The 20,022-nt window shown below is 34.5% G+C and overlaps 2 protein-coding genes across 18 annotated transcripts in view; one reads left to right on the top strand and one right to left on the bottom strand.

Annotated features, from left to right (window-relative positions):
* Positions 1-1,136: 1,136 nt before the first annotated feature.
* ndufa5 (NADH:ubiquinone oxidoreductase subunit A5) lies at positions 1,137-3,318 on the top strand. The gene is made up of 5 exons (NM_001013456.1): positions 1,137-1,167; positions 1,635-1,679; positions 2,422-2,538; positions 2,639-2,704; positions 3,148-3,318. The coding sequence occupies exons 1-5, from the start codon at positions 1,147-1,149 to the stop codon at positions 3,247-3,249; spliced, it is 351 nt and encodes a 116-aa protein (NP_001013474.1). The 5' UTR covers positions 1,137-1,146; the 3' UTR covers positions 3,250-3,318.
* A 3,977-nt stretch (positions 3,319-7,295) lies between these two features.
* ptprz1b (protein tyrosine phosphatase receptor type Z1b) overlaps positions 7,296-20,022 on the bottom strand; it is a 93,351-nt gene continuing 80,624 nt past the window's right edge. For 10 of the 17 annotated variants that reach the window (XM_087247903.2, XM_087247904.2, XM_087247905.2 and 7 more), the window contains 11 exons: positions 18,980-19,114; positions 18,734-18,897; positions 16,119-16,254; positions 15,315-15,461; positions 14,575-14,668; positions 12,244-12,317; positions 12,016-12,144; positions 11,153-11,302; positions 10,376-10,518; positions 9,927-10,062; positions 7,296-8,133 (listed from right to left, as the gene is read on the bottom strand). In XM_087247903.2, the coding sequence (XP_087104029.2) occupies positions 7,999-8,133; positions 9,927-10,062; positions 10,376-10,518; positions 11,153-11,302; positions 12,016-12,144; positions 12,244-12,317; positions 14,575-14,668; positions 15,315-15,461; positions 16,119-16,254; positions 18,734-18,897; positions 18,980-19,114 (1,443 nt within the window). In that variant the 3' untranslated portion in view covers positions 7,296-7,998. Of the gene's footprint in view, positions 8,301-8,344; positions 10,063-10,375; positions 10,519-11,152; positions 11,303-12,015; positions 12,145-12,243; positions 12,318-14,574; positions 14,669-15,314; positions 15,462-16,118; positions 17,802-17,898; positions 18,898-18,979; positions 19,115-20,022 lie in introns of those variants that run through there. The other 7 variants (XR_015482485.2, XR_015482486.2, XR_015482487.2 and 4 more) reach the window with 2 other exon arrangements.

Raw genomic sequence — 20,022 nt, 5'->3', positions numbered from 1 at the left:
GAACAGGAAGCCAGGTTTCAGCTTGCTAGCTCATGTAGAAGCTGAGATCTGGACATCCCACCTGCAATCTGTTCCATTCATAACAATAGGTGGTTGCTGGACAGTGGGATTTTGAGGTTTTACCAGCAGGGGGCAAGTAGGGGAGGTGGGGACCCACCTCCAATGGTTTGTTTGAGGATCTGTTGAGGTTTAACCACTTGGGTGGGTGGATCATGTAAAACATCCCACGTGTAACTTATTTGAATGGGCCCAGATAGGCTGTCTGTGGACAGTGATTTTTTAGGCCACAGAAGTCTTTCCCACATTCTAAAGAGGACAAAACTACTGGACAACATCATCAGAAGTGCAATTACATTATTTGTTGTATGGTTCTCTTACATAATGCGCGTTAGGAGAACGTAACACCGCCCTCCTGTGGACAATTGTGTGTATTACACTGATGCAACTTCTGTGTAGAGCTTATATTAAATTGTTTTGTATTAAATAATTGTGCTAAAATGGCAAAATAACTGAAATATTCCTATTTATTTGAATCATAAAACACCAATATATACGTGTTTAAATCTTACATGTACATTTGCACCCAAAATAAAGAGATTTAATACCATAATAACACAATTTATATTTGTTGGTGTATCGTTACTTAAACTGCTGTCGATAAAATAAAAATGCATTTTAAGAAACAAAGTGTATCATGTGGTTGTGCTGTGAATTTGCAGAATATTATTGTATTTTAAAGAACATTTCTTAGAGGAACGAGATTTGAACTCAAGCTTGAATTATATCAATTAAATAATAAATAAATACATGTAGCTCGAAATAAACCAGAGATTTATACATAGAGGATGTGGTTTGCAAAATGTACTTATAAAAGTATCTATCTATCTATCTATCTATCTATCTATCTATCTATCTATCTATCTATCTATCTATCTATCTATCTATCTATCTATCTATCTATCTATCTATCTATCTATCTATCTATCTATCTATCTATCTATCTATCTATCTATCTATCTATCTGTCTGTCTGTCTGTCTGTCTATCTATCACAAATCAACGAAAAGTATACATGAAAAAATGTAAATATTACCGTGCCGCAGACGTCACACTCCGGCGACGGAAGTTGAGTCTGTCAGTCGCAGAAATGGCTGGATTGCTCAAAAAGGTACGTGCGGAGGTCATGAAAATACATTAATAAAAAGCGCTGAAATTGAACTATAAACGAGACTTATCTGAACAGCCGGGCGTTTGAGTATTTTACTCTTTTTTTTGTACGGCTGCTTTATCGTTTGTGTGTATTTACAAGCAGTACTCGCGCTTTGTTTTGGACGATCGCGATGGCTGAAATCTGAATTATTGCACATTATACACATACAGTAGGTTTATAGCAATACAGCTGCTTAGTTTTGTGGTTGAAAGTCTTCCAGAAGCTTTAAATGTCAATTTTAATCAAGACGTTCTTGACAAATACATGCAATCGTGCATTAATGTTGGATTTTTGTCATTATATAGCTTACATTGATATGCATGCATATCATTAAACGAATGACTGCCTATGCATTTTTTGACGCTTTTAGGAAGCATAACTGTTAATAAAAATTATGTTTGTGATATTCATATTTTGATTTGTAGACCACAGGTTTGGTTGGCCTCGCTGTGAGCCAGAATCCACACGAGGTGAGGGTTTTTCCACATCATCTTATGACCATTCTGTCCAACTGCATTTATTCAATATGTGTTATATATATATATATATATATATAATATAAGTTATATATTATATGAGTCATATATAATACACTTATTATATACGCGTTTTGTTAATAGAGCATATCAACCTGGTTCCAGAACTACAACTAACGTTACATCTATTTTATCAATAGGGGAACTATTTATTTTTAATTAACAGCTGATCAACCTTTAAAGACGGAGCTTTTGTGAGCCCTGAGGATGTTAATATTAATTAAAACCCATATATGTGTTTTTTGGTTAATCTTTAAATAAACCCTTTTAAGTTTACTACTGAAATCCATACAGAAAAAAACTACATCACCCATAATAATGGAAAATTCCAAAATCTTAAAGTCACTGCGATGGCAAATGCTGTCAAACATTATCTATTTATTTAAATATGTGCATATCTTGCTGTAAACATTACATTTTGCTTCTATACATACAACTAAACTCTTTAAATGAATGTTAGTGAATAAAAAAGGAGTCATTTGCAATGCATCACAGGATTGTAGTGATTTCATTAAAACCACCTTACCCTTGTGTTTTTGTCTGATTTTCATATATTTCTGTCCTTCAAATCAAAGTATGTGATGTTGTGCTTCTCCTCACAGCTTATAACATTTGAAAATGACACAACATCAAACGATGACAAGCAGTAATGCAATTATTGTTGTCTTTCCTAAAGCGTCTGGGAAATCTGTACGTGAAGATCCTGTCATGTCTGCAGAGGATTCCCCAGGACGCCGCTTACAGAAAATACACTGAACAACTGATCAGCGAGAGGTTCAACCACGTCAAAACTGTAAGTCATTTACACACACACACATAAAAAAAAAAATCAGTTTTAGATGATTATAATATCGTGTAGATTTGCAGATAAACGTTGCTTGTGCTTTATGAAGGAGCCAGACGTTGGGAAGCTGGAGAAGAAAATCAACGCTGGACAGATCGAGGAGGTTATTGCACAGGTCAGAGAGGACTTTATTGTCATTTATGGACCCCTTTTACAACTGTTAAGATGTATTTAATGATCATCAGCATCCTAAATCCTTTAAAGTTTTTAATATTTAGATTTTTTTTTAAACTTGTATGTATTATATTAAAAAACACCCTTATGCTTGTGTGAGGTGTTTCTAAAGCAGTGTCTATGTGTGCAGGACAGTAAAATCTGACATTATTCTCTCTTCTGGCTGCTGTTCTCAGTCTCACACTATTTTTTTTTGTCTGAAAGTCTTGATAACACCATCATAGCATTGTAAAAGAATGATTTGTTGCCCTCTCCCATTCCCTGCGCTCTAAGTTTACCAACTATGCCGACTTCTGCTACTGCGAAAACCTGCAAATGTGAAGAGGGTCCATTTGAAATGAATGTGTGTGTGCTGTTACCTCAGTGTGTGTGTTGTGTTTGCAGGCTGAAGCGGAGCTCTCGCTGTCCAGAAAGATGGTGGAATGGAAAGCCTGGGAGCCGCTCATTGAAGAAGCTCCAGCTAACCAGTGGAAATGGCCCATCTGAAGCCCTCTTCACTCGCATGCATGTAGATTATGTTTATATTCAGGAATAAATCAACTCTGTCTATTTAAAGTGATGCCTTTTTTGTGTTTCTTTGGTAAATACAGCTTCCTTAAGTCTAAAATTATTCGCCCTCTTGTATATATTTCCTCAATTTATATGTTTAACAGAGACATTTTAACACATTTATAATCAATAAGTTTTAATAACTCATTTCTTATAACATTTATTTTATCTTTGCCATGATGATGGCACATAATATTTGACTAGATATTTTTCAGGATGCTAGTATTTAGATTAAAGTGACATTTAAAGGCTTAACTAGGTTAACTAGGCAGGTTAGGGTAATTAGGCAAGTCATTATATAATGATGGTTTATTCTGTAGACTACCGAAACAAATATAGCTTAAAGAGGCTGATAATATTGAGCTTAAAATGGCTTTAAAAAAATTTAAACTGCTTTTATTCTAGCCAAAATAAAACAAATAAGACTTTCTCCAGAAGAAAAAATATTATAGGAAATACTGCTGAAAATGTCTTGCTCTGTTAAACATCATTTTAAACATCAAGAAATCACTCAGGTACAGTCATACAAGTATTTCACATAGACCGGTCTCTAACATGGGACACTCACGTAAACTGGATCTGTGAAAAGCTTCACCAAAGACTATATTTTATACGAAGGTTATGGTTTTATGGTGTTGATAAGAAAATCATGTACTTATGTTATCAAGCTGTGTTTGAAAGTGTTATCAGGTATGGTCTATCTACATGGTATGGCAATCTTTCTGTAAATCTGAAATCAAGAATTTTCAATATTATCAGAACTGCTACAAGACTAATAGTATAATAATACAACACTCTACGAGCAATGCACTCTGAATGAAGCTAAAAGAATTTTAAGTAACCCATCGCCTGTACTCTTCCCATCTTACACACTTTTACCTTCTGGAAGAAGATACAGAACTTTCCGCTGGAAACGGAACAGATTTAAGAACTCTTCTATTCCAGTGTCAATCAGACTATTGAACACTGAAAAATAGTGTGTGTAATTCTTTCACATGTTGATTTATTCTTTTAAATTGTTATTGTGTCAGAACCTGCTGAAGTGCTGGGTTAGTCTACAGAAAATTTCCCCTTGAGGGACAATAAAGTATACAAACAAACATTTGGGAAATATTTGAAGAGGAATCAAAAATTCAGAGGAGGTCGAATCATTTTGACTTCAACTGTACAGCTACTACTGAGGAAATCATGACGGCTTCATTTTTCCCCTAGTGATTTTGACATTAAAAACAAGCTTGTTACCGTAACATAATTAAAAACAAAAGTCGACCTCAAGATAATCAAGACAGCTAATTAAAACAGCTTTTTTAAATGACGAGGACATTGAGTTGAAAACAACAGATGAAAAATGATTAAAACAACTAACTTCTCTGTGATGATCGCTTCTTTTATCCTTATTTGTAAGTCGCTTTGAAGAAAAGTGTCTGCTGAATGAATGAATGTTAACATAAAGAGAAATCAATTATGATGATGTGAATACGAGACTGCAAAATATTCCTGCACCGCTTCACAAGATGCGGTGATTTCTAAATCTGTGACCCTGGAGCACAAAACCTTCATGATGTTGCACAGGAGTGCTTTTAGCAATAACCTAAAATACATTGAGGTAAAGTTGTTTTACATTGGCATGTTCATTCAGTGACATGCTCCCTATATTGTTTAATATCCTACTTTTAATATTCGGTCTGAAATCAAAACAACATTAGCACTATTTAATTGACTGTGAACAATGTTGTACTTTGAAAGTCATCAGCTGCTAATATGATTTCCCTATTTAAAATTAGCAAACAGTATTTTTCTGAAATTACATTAAGGAGAAATCTGAATGCTAATATAAAACCCACTCATTCAGTATGCAATGGATGAAACTGCAATGCTAAGAAATGACACGATTGGTTTTGTGCTCCAGGATCATTTACTGTATATATAGTTAAAACAAATTCTGTGAGGTCATGCACAAGGAATTTATTAGGAAATAACCTCTGAATTGAACTATTTACCAGTGATTTGAACAATGTAAGAAGAAAACACCTCAATGAGGAACCTCTAAACTGAGAGAATCAAATGTGCACATTGTTAAATCAGTTTGTTTACTTTGTGCTGAATTGAATAAAATGGGAATCGAGGCCCAGATTGTGCTCCAATATAAAAAATCTAAATCAAAATCAAGCTAAAAAGCATGCATATTAACAGCAATAAGAAAAAGTAATTAGTTGCAACTTATAAATTGATGCAAAAATCCTTCACATGAGTGTTTACTCCTTATGTTTGATGCATAGTTTGCCTATGGACTATAAATCAGTATAATATTTAGTATTCATCACATACAGACTTTGCAATATCACTAAAATTAGGGCTTAAAACATACACTATGCAATGGATGAAACTGCAATGCTAAGAAATGACACTTACTTTAGGTTTTGTGCTCCAGGATCACTCACTGTATATAGAATTAAAACAAATTCTGTGTAGTCATGCACAACTTTAATAATATAAGGAATTTATTAGGAAATAACCTGTGATTTTAACTATTTAACAGTGATTTGAACAATGTAAGAAAACACTTACCTCTAGGAGGGACTTCTAAACTGCGAGAATCAAATGTGCACATTGTTAAATCAGTTTGTATACTTGGTGCTAAATTAAATATATATTAAAAAAAGGAATCGAGGCCCAGTTTGTGCTCCAAAATGAAAATTAAAAATCAACATCAAGCTAAATAACATACATGTTAACAGCAATAAAGAAAAAGTCATTAGTTTGTACTCATTAATTGATGCTAAAATCCTTCACATGAGTGTTTACTTCTTATGTTTGATGCATAGTTTGTCTATGGACTACTAAATCAGCATAATATTTAGTATTCATCACTTACAATCTTTGCAATATCGATAAAATTAGGGCTTAAAACATTCACTATGCAATGGAAGAAACTGCAATGCTAAAAAGATTTTAATTTGTGGTCCAGGATAGTAAGTAATTAGTTTTTTCTTTGTTTTTACTCATTAATTGTTGCTAAAATCCTTCATATGAGTGATTACTGCTTATGTCTTTCATTAGTTGATGCATAGTTTACTTATGGACTATAAATTAGCATAATATTTAGTATTCATCACATACAATCTTTGCAACATCACTAAAATTAGGGCTTAAAACATTCACTATGAAATGGATGAAACTGCAATGCTATGAAATGACACTTACTATTGGTTTTGTGCCTCAGGATCACATTTATAGAATTAAAAAAACACTGAGAATACTAATACTTCTATAAATATACATATTTAATAATATAAGGAATGTATTAGCAAATAACCTCTAATTTGAGTGATTTGAACAATGTAAGAAAACACTTACCTCAACGAGGAACCTCTAAACTGAGAGGATCAAATGTGCACATTGTAAAATCAGTTTGTATACAGTTGAAGTCAGAACTATTAGCTTAGTTAACCTAATTTAGCCTTGAAATTTCACTTTAAGCTGTATAGAAGTGTCTTGAAAAATATCTGTCAAATATTATTTACTGTCATCATGGCAAAGATAAAATAAATCAGTTATTAGAGATGAGTTATTAAAACTATTATGTCTAGAAATGTGTTGACGAAATCTTCTCTCCGTTAAACATATTTTGGGGAAAAAAATAAACAGAGGGGCTAATAATTCTGACTTCAACTGTATTTGATGCTTAATTAAATAAAATAGGAATCGAGGCCCAGCTTGTGCTCCAAAATGAAAAGCAAAAATCAATATCAAGCTAAATGACATGCAAATTAATAGCAATAAGAAAAAGTAATTAGTTTGTACTCATGAATTGATGCTAAAATCCTTCACATGAGTGTTTACTTCTTATGTTTGATGCATGCATAGTTTGTCAGCATAATATTTAGTATTCATCACATACAGTCTTTGTAATATCATTAAAATCAGGGCTTGAATCTGTTTAAACATTTAGCATGCAATAGAAGAAATGACAAACACTTCAATTCCTTCGGGAACATACAACAAATCCGTTTTTATTTTATTTCTGTACTCCTTATATTATCCTAGATCATTTTTTGTTTGTGCTTGCTTTCTTGTGTCCAAGTACGACTTGTGTGTTAATGGTGGACAAAAGGCTTAAAAGATTACGCTTGAAAAAAATCAAATAAAATGAGCGCTGGTTATGAACGGATGCAGAGATCGACTGCTGATTTAGTATGAGAAATAGATGAATTAAGTTCATTTAAAAAATCAATTGTCTACAATAAAAAAAAAACTGAATCATTCAATTGCTACGATAATGAAAACAAACATAACAAACAAGAATAAAAAGTAACTCTAGTCATATAAATGTGTTTTGGTCTGTTGGTGTTTTATATATATATTTATTAGATTCACACCTTTCTCCAGTTCTAGGCTACATTCAGCAATGCTTTTTTTATATCTAAGATTTCCCCCAAAATAGATATACAGTATGAAATCATCTGCCGCTGCTACGTATAAATATTTCCTCAACAGTTATGTCCGACTAAACCTAAAACCACCGGCGATACAGCAGTGTCTGTTTACCCCCCAAAGAGTAGAAATTTTGGCATTAGTTACAACAATAATATTATATCAAAGCATTTTAAAGTACAAAGGTAACAAAAAGGCACAATAAAAGACCAAATGACAGTGTATCCTGTACCACGCAGTCCTGTTTTTCCTCTACATCAGAGACTCCAGGCTTTCTGAAGGGTTTGCTGGGACCGTCCCGTTGTTTTCGGCGTATTGAAGCGCTCTTTCGTCCTCCTGTGTGCTGACCAGACTCAAGATCGCTTTGTAGAGGAACTGATACTGTTCCTGTGAATGGAGGAAGAGTGTTTTAGGATTCACATCACATCTTTCTTATTCACTATTTCTGTTGTTTTCTAGTGCAGATCTATTTATGCACTTGAGAAGCAAAATTATGGAGGTCCTAAGAGGCCATGCGTTGATATATTTTCTCCCCTCATGTTTTCTTTTCTTTTCTTTTCATTTTCTTTTTTGTTTTTTCTTTTTCATTCAATTTGACTTATTTTCCAAAGTTGAAATCTGAAAACACAATTCTTTTATACATGTGCAACAGCTACAAGGGTAAGCATGAACTGGACAAACCCTCAAACAGCCCCAAACCCCAGCCATCCAAATAATAACTTGACTTCTAGTTGATCATTTGGGAAAGTGGCAGAAGGTCGATTATTCTGATGAATCATCCGTTCAACTGATTACATTCCGCATGGACCCAATATTCTCACAAAAATCAGTCAAGTTTGGTGAAGAAAAAAATCATGGTTTGGGGTTACATTCAAGATGGGGGGCATGCGAGAGATCTGCAGACTGGATGGGAACATCAGCAGCCTGAGGTATCAATTCATTTGTGCTGCCCATTACATTACAAACTACAGGAGTGGCAAATTCTCCAGCAGGATAGCGCTCCTCATACTTCAGCCTCCACATCAAAGCTTCTGTAAGCAAAGAAGGTCAAGGTGCTCCAGGATTGGCCAGCCCAGTCACCAGAAATGAACACCATTGAGCATGTCTGGGGTAAGATGAAGGAGGAGGCATTGAAGATGAATCCAAAGAGTCTTGATGAACTCTGGGAGTCCTGCAGGAATGCTTTCTTTGCCATTCCAGATGACTTTATTAATAAGTGATTTGAGTCATTGCAGAGATATATGGATGCAGTTCTCCAAGCTCATGATGGAGTCAGACACAATATTCATTCTGTTTCCACTGCAGCATGACTTTATATTCTATACTGGACATTATTTTCTGTTCAGTGACAAGACATTTGTATAAGTCAGATCTTACTGTCTAAATTAAATAATTCAAAATCAGGGCATGATCATATTTTATTGTGGTAAAATAAGCGTAATCTAGAGGCCTTTCCTTTCATATAAGCCACTTCTGACACCAAATGATCAACTAGAAGTCAAGTTATTCGGTCGACATAACAAAAAGCTGTATTTTTTTTTGCTTTTACTTAATTATGTATTTATTGAAGGTTAAGAAATCAACTTTTGTTATGTCGAGATAATGAGAAAAATAAGTTGTGATAACAAGAAAACAATTTTTGATATGTCGAGTACATGAGAAAAGTAAGTCATGATCATAAGAAAGCAAGAAAGAAAATATAACAACATATGGCCTGTAAGGACTTTCGCACAAAACAAGATGTTTTTTTTTTCCCACAATAAAAGAAACAAATCAACATGAAAAACATCTGCTGTTGGGTTAAGAGAAATAAAGTTCATTTCGTGACTATGCTGCAGAAATTCATTCTTGATTTCATTCATTCATTTTCTTGTCAGCTTAGTCCCTTTATTAATCCTTTATTAAACCGCCAACTTATCCAGCAAGTTTTTACGCAGCGGATGCCCTTCCAGCCGCAACCCATCTCTGGGAAATCATTCTTGATTTAAGCAACAAAAAATATACTTTGTGTAAAGAAATGCCAGTTGTTAATAAAAATATAATTGTAAAAATCCACAGATCCAATTCTCTTACATTTTTCATTTAAAATATCTTATTACCCAAGACTTTTCTGAAAAAAGAAATCTTCCACTATAAATGTTTATATGTTAATGCTGATATAATGTATTTTTTCTTCTTACAACATCATTGAAGATGCCGGGCCTCATGAGGTTGATCATTCTGGCGGTCTGATAGACGTCCACACTGTTCTCCTCATCCAGCTGATTAACCAGAGTCACCAGAGCACAAAATAAACCAGCACTCGACCCTCCACACCTACACACACACACACACACACACACACAGACACACACATATACAGCTGAAGTCAGAACTATAAGCCCTCCTGCATATTTTTCCCCCAATATCTGAGAGATTTTTTTCTAAATATAATAGTTTTAATAACTGATTTCTTTTATCTTTGCCATGATGACAGCACATACTATTTGACTAGATATGAATATAAACAAGTAGTTTGAATAAGCAGCAAAAGTCATTTTTTGAGTGACCCTTTCAAACTGCTTGAGTGTGGGTGTACTGCCCCTTCAAGAAGCTCTTTCATTAGTCAATGTTTGTGTAAATAATGTACCCATCGTGGATGAGGACGGGTCCCTCTCGCCGCGAGCTCTCCTCTCTGATTATATTGATGAGCTCAAAGCAGTTGCTGATGGGACTGTCAGGATCCGGCCAGCGGGGCGACTGGAACTGATGCACCTCCAGAACATAATCATCCTGTCACATACAACAACAACAACAACAACACAAAAACATAAAGCAATATTCATGTAACACCATAGTTATAGAATGAGTTGATGATCACGTATTTAGCCTTTTATTAATTGTTTATTGATTACAATACTGCAGGGGTCACCAACCTTTATGAAACTGAGAACTACTTCTTGGGTACCGATCAATGTGAAGGGCTACCAGTTTGATAAGCACTTCTCAAATAAAAAAATTTCAACAATGATTTAACAGTGTAGGAAATACCCTGTATTTAATGTATCAATGTGCAACACTTTATTTTTATATATCTCTGCAAATATTAACATTCATTTTTAAATGATTACAGCTATATTAGATGGAACTTGCTGGTAAGTGGCGCTATGGTGAGCTATTTTTAGAACAGGCCAGCAACACATGTGATCCATGTTGGTGACCCCTGCAATACTGATTGTAGAAGAAATGCACAGGGGGGCTAATCATATATATATATATATATATATATATATATATATATATATATATATATATATATATATATATATATATATATATATATATATATATATATATATATATATATATATATCTGACTGAAGCATGACTGGAGTGTATTGTTGTGGTGTTGTGTGTAGTTGTTGACCTTTAGGGCCTCCAGGATGAAGTGCTGCACCAGCACTGGCTCTTCATTGGACAGATTCAGACTGTCTTCATCTCTAAAGCTCACAGTGAACGTCTCACAGCTGATTGGTTCATCTTTAGTGGGCCAATAAACACACTCCGCCTCTGAGCTCTGAAATGACACGCCTCCATTACAGTTCAGCAGGAACTATGTGTGTGTGTGTGCATGTTTTACAATACTGCAGTTGTTTAATATTGATTTGATACATTAAAACATTGATTTTCGTTAGCATGGAGAAATATTGTAACAGCATTAATGATGATGGCATAAAGACGCCTTTTGTGACGTCCATCTACTCTAGAGTAATTTTGGTGCAACAGCTTTCTCTGTGTTTCAGCAAATGGAAAGATTTTTGGTGACAAATCTTATTTTGACACGTATTTTGGGAAAATGCTTTGAAAATTGTATAATAAAATCAACAATACTCTTAATTTCACTACTCTTTTGTTGTAGTTGTGCCTGTTTTTTTCACATTGACTTGCATTATAACCACATGTTTTGATTGCAAAGCCAAGACACCATATAATCATGCATTCTTGATTGTTGCTGGCTTTCCCAATTGGAAAGAGACAAATTTCTTTGTTTGTTTTTACTGTTTATTACTGTTTATTTAATGAAATAAGTATTGTTAAAAAATTGTACAATAACAGAAAACGTGTATCACTTAAAAAAAATCACTTTAAACTTTTACATATGCCTATAAAGTCACTTTTTTATCATGTAAAGATCCAGGGGGACTGATCAAGATCCCATAACGCAATTCAAAAGCATAAATATACAACAACGACAAAAAAACGAATGTTTTTTACAAGTGTAAAACTCACCATGTTGTGTGTGTCCGGCAGTGACACTATGATCTGAGTGTTGTGGTCCCAGATCATCCTCCAGAAGTCATGTATGGTGTTTGGCAGAGGATTCTGGGTAACGATGAACTCTCTGCTCTGATGAAAACCCTGTGACATGAACAAACTCATTCAGTCACTACTTAAATCACACACTCCACAAACACAAATACACACATTGATCATGATCTTCAGAATCAAGGAGGTTACCAGTAAATAAGAAGCATTGATGTAGTCTGATGATTCTCCAGCTGCTGCAGACAGACTGACCCTCGATCTCTCCACTGAAACACACACACACACACACATGCATCAAATCACTGATGAGGGAGCTCGACAGATAAATAAATTAAATACCATGAAAATAAAGTGAATAATAGAGACAGGATTAAAGAATATAGTATTTTTGGGAATTTAAGGTTCCCAAAAAAAATAAAAATAAATACAAATAATAAAATATAGCAGAAAGAGCAGAGAAATTAAATATAATAAAAATCTAAAAAATATTAAAATATAAAATACTTGAATATTAAAATATAAAAACTCATCAATTAAACAAAATATATAAAAACAATCTATTAAAACCCAAGGCTAGTTTATAAAACCTATGTATATAAATAATTGCATATTACTTATTCAGCTGTTGGAGCCATTTGTGATATTTATATAATTTCTAATTTATTTAAAAAAAATAAATAAATAAATAAAAATAAAAATAATACATTTTATTTATAATGTGCTTTTCTCAGTCCCAAAGCGATAAAAGGCACACAAGGCAAACAATGCAGAACAGTAAAAACAGTCATAAAATAAAATAAATAAAAAGACCGCAATAAAATATGAATGATTTAATACAATTGGATGATAAAATAACAAAAATAAGTTAAAAGCAATGTAAAACGGTGAGTCTTATAAAGTTTCCTTAAACAATCCAGAGAAACAGCATTCCTGATGCTGATGGGAAGGCCATTCCATAGCTTAGGTGCACTGTACGAAAAAGCACGACCACCCATAGTCTTCAGTTTACAGCGTGGCTGATACAGCAAGATTGCAGATGAGGAACGAAGACTACGGGTGGAAGTGGCCAGAGTAACCAGGTCACAAATGTAGTCACTGCTTTGTATGTTAAAATTAGAGTCTCAAAATCAATACGGGATTTAACAGGAAGTCAGTAAAGTTGCTGAAGTACAGGAGTGATATGAGTGATTTGTTGTATGATTATTGAGTAATTAAGATTTATACTATTATGCAGTATTACTCTGTCACGGATCGAGTGGTTTAGTGAAATGGATTAGCTCCACCTGCATTTCACGTCAGCTCACCTGCTTGCGTAAGGGCACACAGGTGATGGGTGATCAGCTGGCAGGAGAAGCTGGGAAACAGTGACCGTGTTTTGTTTGTAGCATTTATAAGACAAATAAATGATTCTTGAGATATGCATGCTTGGACGCATTGTAAACATCACTGCTCCATAACAACCAAAGGATGTCAGAGACTGTTATAACAGTCGAAGGACAAAATGTTTTAAAATGTTGTACTGCTGTTTGATGGACAGAAGATTTTATCAACACATTTTAATCACAATAGTTCAAAATAACTAATTTCTAATATCTGACAGTACATAATATTTTGGATATTTTTTAAGATACTAGTATTTAGCTCAAATTGCCATTTAAAGCTTACCTAGGTTAATTAGTTTAACCGGTGAGTTAGCTTAATAAGGGAATCATTGGACAACATAAAAAAGAATAATTTAATAAGGAGACTTATGATAATGACTTTAAAATGTATTTTATTCCAGCCAAATAAAACAAATACGACTTTTTCCAGAAGAAAAATATAATACACTGAAAAAAATTATTCAATGATAATTCGTTGGATTTACTCAATTTTTTTACGTTAAGTAGTTGTAAGCAATTTATTTGGGCTGAATTTAAACAAACAAATTAAGTTGAACGTTACTAAATTTAATTTGTTTGTTTAAATTCAACACAAATAAATTGTTTGCAACAGTTTTGCATGCAACACTTTTTTCAGTGAGGTAATGATGAGAAAACGCTTGCTTGCTCTATCAAACAATTTATAATAAAAAAACAATTATAAATAATTATTTATCTAATACTTACTATCTAACTATTATTAGGTTAAGTTATATCTTCGAATGTATATCAATTATACATACTATATTTATAATAAACAGCCTTGAAAATGTATAAATATGCATACATAAAATGTTTAATTATTATTTATTTAGATTAATATTATACATGTTCCCAGAGAAGGGCATCCGCTGCGTAAAAACGTGCTGGATAAGTTGTCGGTTCATTCCGCTGTGGCGGCCCCGGATTAATAAAGGGATTAAGCCGACAAGAAAAAGAATGAATATTATACATGATTTATTCATTTATATACATTTGTAATATATGAAAAAAATCAAGCTACTTAATCAGTTTTTGAAATCTTATATTTATTTAAAAGATTAAATGACGCAATACTGTAAATATGTATAAAAATGAATGAATTTGATATTGCACCACTCACCAGGCATAAGGCAAGCAGTCCTGTTTTTGGATACGTTGCTCTCCTTCAAAGCTGTCGTGTAGTCGCTTTGTTTTGCACAGCTCTGACTGACCAACTGCAAGAACAAAACAGCAAATCAATTCATCTCTCATTACAGAAATACAGATGTAAGCAAAATTGTCGGTACCCTTTAGTTTGGTCCAGACCAGTTTCACTTAGAAGTGAGCTGAATAATGACCAATGAAGTTTGGCCTTCTTGAACTAAAACTAAATCTATTATGAGCCAAACTGTTCGAGAGGGGTCCGGATGCAGACCTGGTGCAGTGCAATCTGTGTTGCATCCAATGCTATTTAATGCGCTCACCTAACCTAACCCCACCCGTCACCGGGACGTCACTCACTCCATTGAGTGCATTTGGTCTGACATTGCATCGCTGATTGATGCAATCTCAACTTGCATCATAAAGGCTGCATTAAGATACTATTGAACTGTTCTGCGTCGTGTTTTTAGAGCTTGGCTTTGGTGGAGTGTTTATGAGTGTGAATGTGTGCTGGTCTGCAGTGCTGGTGTGGGATGAACAGGATTCATTTAATTTGAAATCAATATCTGATTTTCATTCATTTATTTTCACACATTTCATTGTCATTGATTCATGTCACGTGACCACTCTACTTTTTCTTTCTTCAATGGAAGGGTACCAACAGTTTTGTAATAATAATGATTAATGCATAGAAGGAGTACATAAACCCAAGAGTCTGACCTTGAACTGTTTCTCCAGAGGGGTTTTCCCTGCGGGTCCTGGTGTGAGTAGACCAGACACGTATGTGTGGATGAGACTGGATGAAACCAGAGTCTCTTTACTCCTGATGGCCTCCACTAAAGCGTCATGAATGAAGACGTACTGCTCCTGATGGAAAAAGATATGAGATTTGCTGTAGTTTCTTTTTGAAATACTTTATTTATAGGATTTGTTGAAATAAATTTGCACAAAACAGAAAAACAATGATCAACAACAACAGCGAAAAAGCATCCCCACTGTTTATTAGTAAAAAAGAAACCCAAGATTGTAAAAAGGAAAATACAAAAGGATATACGATAAAAGCGAACCATTCATTCATTTTATTGTCGGCTTAGTCCCTTTATTAATCCGGGGACACCACAGTGGAATGAACCGCCAACTTATCTAGCAGGTTTTTACGCAGCGGATGCCCTTCCAGCCGCAACCCATCTCTGGGAAACATCCACACACACATTCACACACTACGGACAATTTAGCCTACTCAATTCACCTGTACTACATGTCTTTGGACTGTGGGGGAAACCGGAGACCTGGAGGAAACCCACGCGAGCGCAGGGAGAACATGCAAACTCCACACAGAAACGCCAACTGAGCCGAGGCTCGAACCAGTGACCCAGCAACCTTCTTGCTGTGAGGCAAAAGCTTTACCTAATGCGCCACTGCATTGCCCCAAAAGCGAACCAGTCAATGTATAATAGCAGAAAGGTGGAGCTGCTGTAGTTTGTGACATGACGTGAGCTGCAGTGCAAGTTTTACTCTGTTTACCTCTGTCTGCACTAAGTAGTTCCTCTGGGTGCGGATGTGTTTGAGGAAGCCCATGATGTTCACGGTGTTTTCCTCCTTTATCTGCTTCAACATGCTGTCGATCACGATGTAGGTTCCTGTTCGACCCACACCAGCACTGCAGAGCACACATTCACGTTCAAAAACACAAGTGTCATTATTCGGTTCAGTTTGCTTCAGAGAAGATGTACAGCAGCTGTAGTTCACTAGTGACACAGTTCATTGGTCATTATTCAGCACAAGTGTGTGGAGGTTTTTATTCTATATCAGCAGTTTAAATTGAACATCACAATTCTGCCTTTTCTGTTCATAATTATTAATTAAATTTTACTTCTAAATTTATTCTCAGAATTAGATATTTCAAGAGTTCACACTGAGATATTGATTGACGCTGTTAGCAGGTTTGGCATGCCGGGAGAGAACTCTGTAGAGATAATCGAGACAAAGGCTCCCGTCCTGTCATTAAGGATGAAGGAGGTGTGAAATCAGGTACACTATCGGTCAAAAGTTTGAGGTCAGTAGGATTTTTAAATGTTTTAAAATAAACTTCTCCTGCTCATCAAAGCTGCATTTATTTAATCAAAAATACAGTACAAAATGTAACATTTAATAACTGTTCAAAAGTAGCTCATTCATTCATTCATTTTTTTCCCAGCTTATTCCCTTTATTAATGAGGGGTCACCACAGCGGAATGAACCACCAACTTATCCAACATATGTTTTACGCAGTGGATGGCCTTCCAGCTGCAACCCATCACTGAGAAACACCCATACACACTCATCCACACTCATTCACTACAGCCAATTTTTAGCTTACCCAATTCACCTATAGCACATGTGTTTGGACTGTGGTGAAACTGGAGCATCCGGAAGAAACCCATGCAAACACAGGGAGAACATGCAAACTCCATACAGTTGTACCAACCGACCCAGTTGAGACCAGCATTTTGATGTGAGGCGACAGCGCTAACCACTGAGCCACCGTGTTGCCCTCTAAATTGAAGTTTTATTTTAAATCTATTCTTAAAATTCTACATTTTAATTCTAAATGTATTCTCAGTCTTACACATTCAAATGTCACAATACTGCCTGTGTTGAACATTTAAATCACGGCTCTATTATTTCTTCAGAATTCTGAATTGAAATGTCACAACCCTACCTTTGTTCCCTCAGACTTTTAAATTTAAATCCTAATTCAGTTTTATTTGTCATGATTCTACATTTTTACGTCACAATTCTGCCTTTCCTTACCTCAGAATTCTAAATTTAAATCTCAATTAATTTTTTTTCTCATATTTCTATATTTTAATGTCACAATTCTGCCTTTTCCACCTTTAGAATTCTAAATTTAAATCTCAATTCAATTTTTTTATTAGAATTCTACATTTAAATGTCACAATCCTGCCCCCTACCGAGAATTCTAAATTTACATGTAAATTAATTAGAAACATCATTATTATTATTATTATTTTTTTTTGCAATTCCTGGTTAACATCTTGCACCTTTTTTCACCATCGTTTTCCCCCCACTGAACTTATAACTTAAATTGTGAGGTAAAGGTCATAATTAATATGTTCTTTCCAAAATTCTGTGGTGGAAAACATGAAAACTCCATGATAACTTTGCAAACATTGTTGATTCAGCTTCAGTTTATTATTGGTTCAGCTAGTCCAGGGGTATCCAAACTCAGTCCTGGAGAGCCGGTGTCCTGCATATTTTAGTTCCTACCCCAATTAAACACACCTGAATCAGCTATTGAAGCTCTTTCTAGGTATACTACAAACTTCCAGGTAGGTGTGTTGAAGCAAGTTGGAGCTAAACTATGCAGTACACCGGTCCTCCAAGACAGAGTTTGGACACCCCTGAGCTGGTCTGTAGTTGTTTGTTTGTAGTAGTTTGTAGTATTAGTGTTGATGCCAGAAATGCATTGTTTGTGCTCTTTACCAATCAGCTATATTTAAAATCTAAAAAAACACAATTAATGCAGTAGTAAAGCTGAAAGCAAAACAAATACACTATACAGCAAAACTATATTAAATAGGCCAGCTTTTTGTCATACATCCACTCATTCTTTTCGTCATCTGATTATATGTGTGCAATCAAATCAATTCAAGCAAAACAATTTGTTAAATATACAGTTGATGTCAGAATTATTCGCCCTTCTGTGAATTTCCTTTCCCCTTTCAAATATTTCCCAAATGATGTTTAACAGATTCAGGAATTTTTCACAGTATTTCCTATAAATTTATTTCCTGGACAAAGTCTTATTTGTTTTATTTCGGGGTATAATGAAAGGAGTTTTAAAATATCCTTTTAACATCAATATTATTATCCCCTCAAGCAATATTTGTTTTGGATTTTCTACAGAACAAACCATCCTTATACAATGACTTGCCAAATTACCCCAACTTTAATCTATTCAACTTGAATCTAATGTCACCTTAATCTGAATACTTGAAAATCATGGCAAAAATAAAAGAAATCAGTTATTAGAAATGAGTTATTAAATCTATCTTTACGTTAAACAGAAATTGGGGGAAAATATACAGGGGACTAACAATTCAGGGGGGCTAATAATCCTGACTGTAACTGCTTACCTGCAGTGCACCACCACAGGCCCCATCTCAGCCGTTCTGGCCTGTGAGGATGTCCTGATGAAAGACAGCAGGGGCAGTGTGTATTCTGGGACGCCCATGTCAGGCCATTGAGTGTAATGAAAGTGAAGCACCGTCCTCTCCTGACTGCGGCCTTTCTGAGAGCCCTGATGGAGGAAACATGTCAGAAAAATGTAAAAATGCATATTCCTTCTCAATGATTTCTGCGATTGTACAGTAGTTACTGACCTTCTTGATCTGGACATTCCTCAGTGTGAATGTCCTCAGTGTGTAGTAGGCCAGAGTTCTGCTGCTCTTAAGGGTTACCAGAAAACAGCCGTAGTCTTCTTGATTCTCCAGAGGCCAGTACTGGTCACATTTCCTCTGTTTGACACACACATGCATATATACAGTTGAAGGCAAAATTTTTCACCCTCCTGTGATTTGTTTTTCTATTTTAAATATTTCCCAAATTATGTTTCATAAGGAATTTTTTTACAGCATTTCCCATAATATTTTTTCTTCTGGAAAAATCTGATTTGTTTTATTTATTTATTGCATTATAGCTGGAATAAATGCAGTTTTTAATTTATCTATAACCATTTAAAGGTCAGTATTATTAGCCCCCTTAAATTTTTTTTTTTAATTGTCTACAGATCAAACTATTAGGTTTAGAAATGGTGTTGAAAAAATCTTCTTTCCGTTAAACAGAATTTGGGAAAAAAACAAAGCGGGCTAATAATTCAGCAGGACATTTTATTGTCGTTTATTGCAATTAATGTTAAAAAGGGTCTTAAAAATTAAGGTTCATAATCAACTGGCATTGATGAATCTGTGAAGAACCCGTGTAGGCTCTTTAAAAGCTTTCTTCAATCTAGGGAAAAGGTCTTTAGTGTTCTTTATGTCATGAAAACATTGTTCAAACTAGGGAAAACTTATTTATTATTTATATTATGAAAACTTTCTTGAAACTAGAAATCAAAGTTTTTAGTGTTCTTTATATTAGAACTTGCTACAAACTAGGAAAAACGCTCTTTAGTGTTATTTATATTATGAAAACTTTCTTTAAACCAGGGAAAAAGTAAAAAAAAAAAAAGATATTTATTGTTATTTATATTATGAAAACTTAAAAAGAAGAAGAAATAGACTCTGTTAAGAGTGAGCAAAAAATGCAGGGTTTCACACAATTCATTCATGTTGTCCCAACACATATCGATTAAGTTAACTCAACAAATTTCAGTGGATTTAACATAAAACAATTAAGTTATCTGCAAAAAATCTCAAGAATTGTG

This window comes from Danio rerio, chromosome 4 (assembly GCF_052040795.2).
Source record: "Danio rerio strain M-AB ecotype USA chromosome 4, GRCz13ab, whole genome shotgun sequence".
Lineage (NCBI taxonomy): Eukaryota > Metazoa > Chordata > Actinopteri > Cypriniformes > Danionidae > Danio > Danio rerio.
This window is presented reverse-complemented; position numbering and strand designations above follow the sequence as displayed.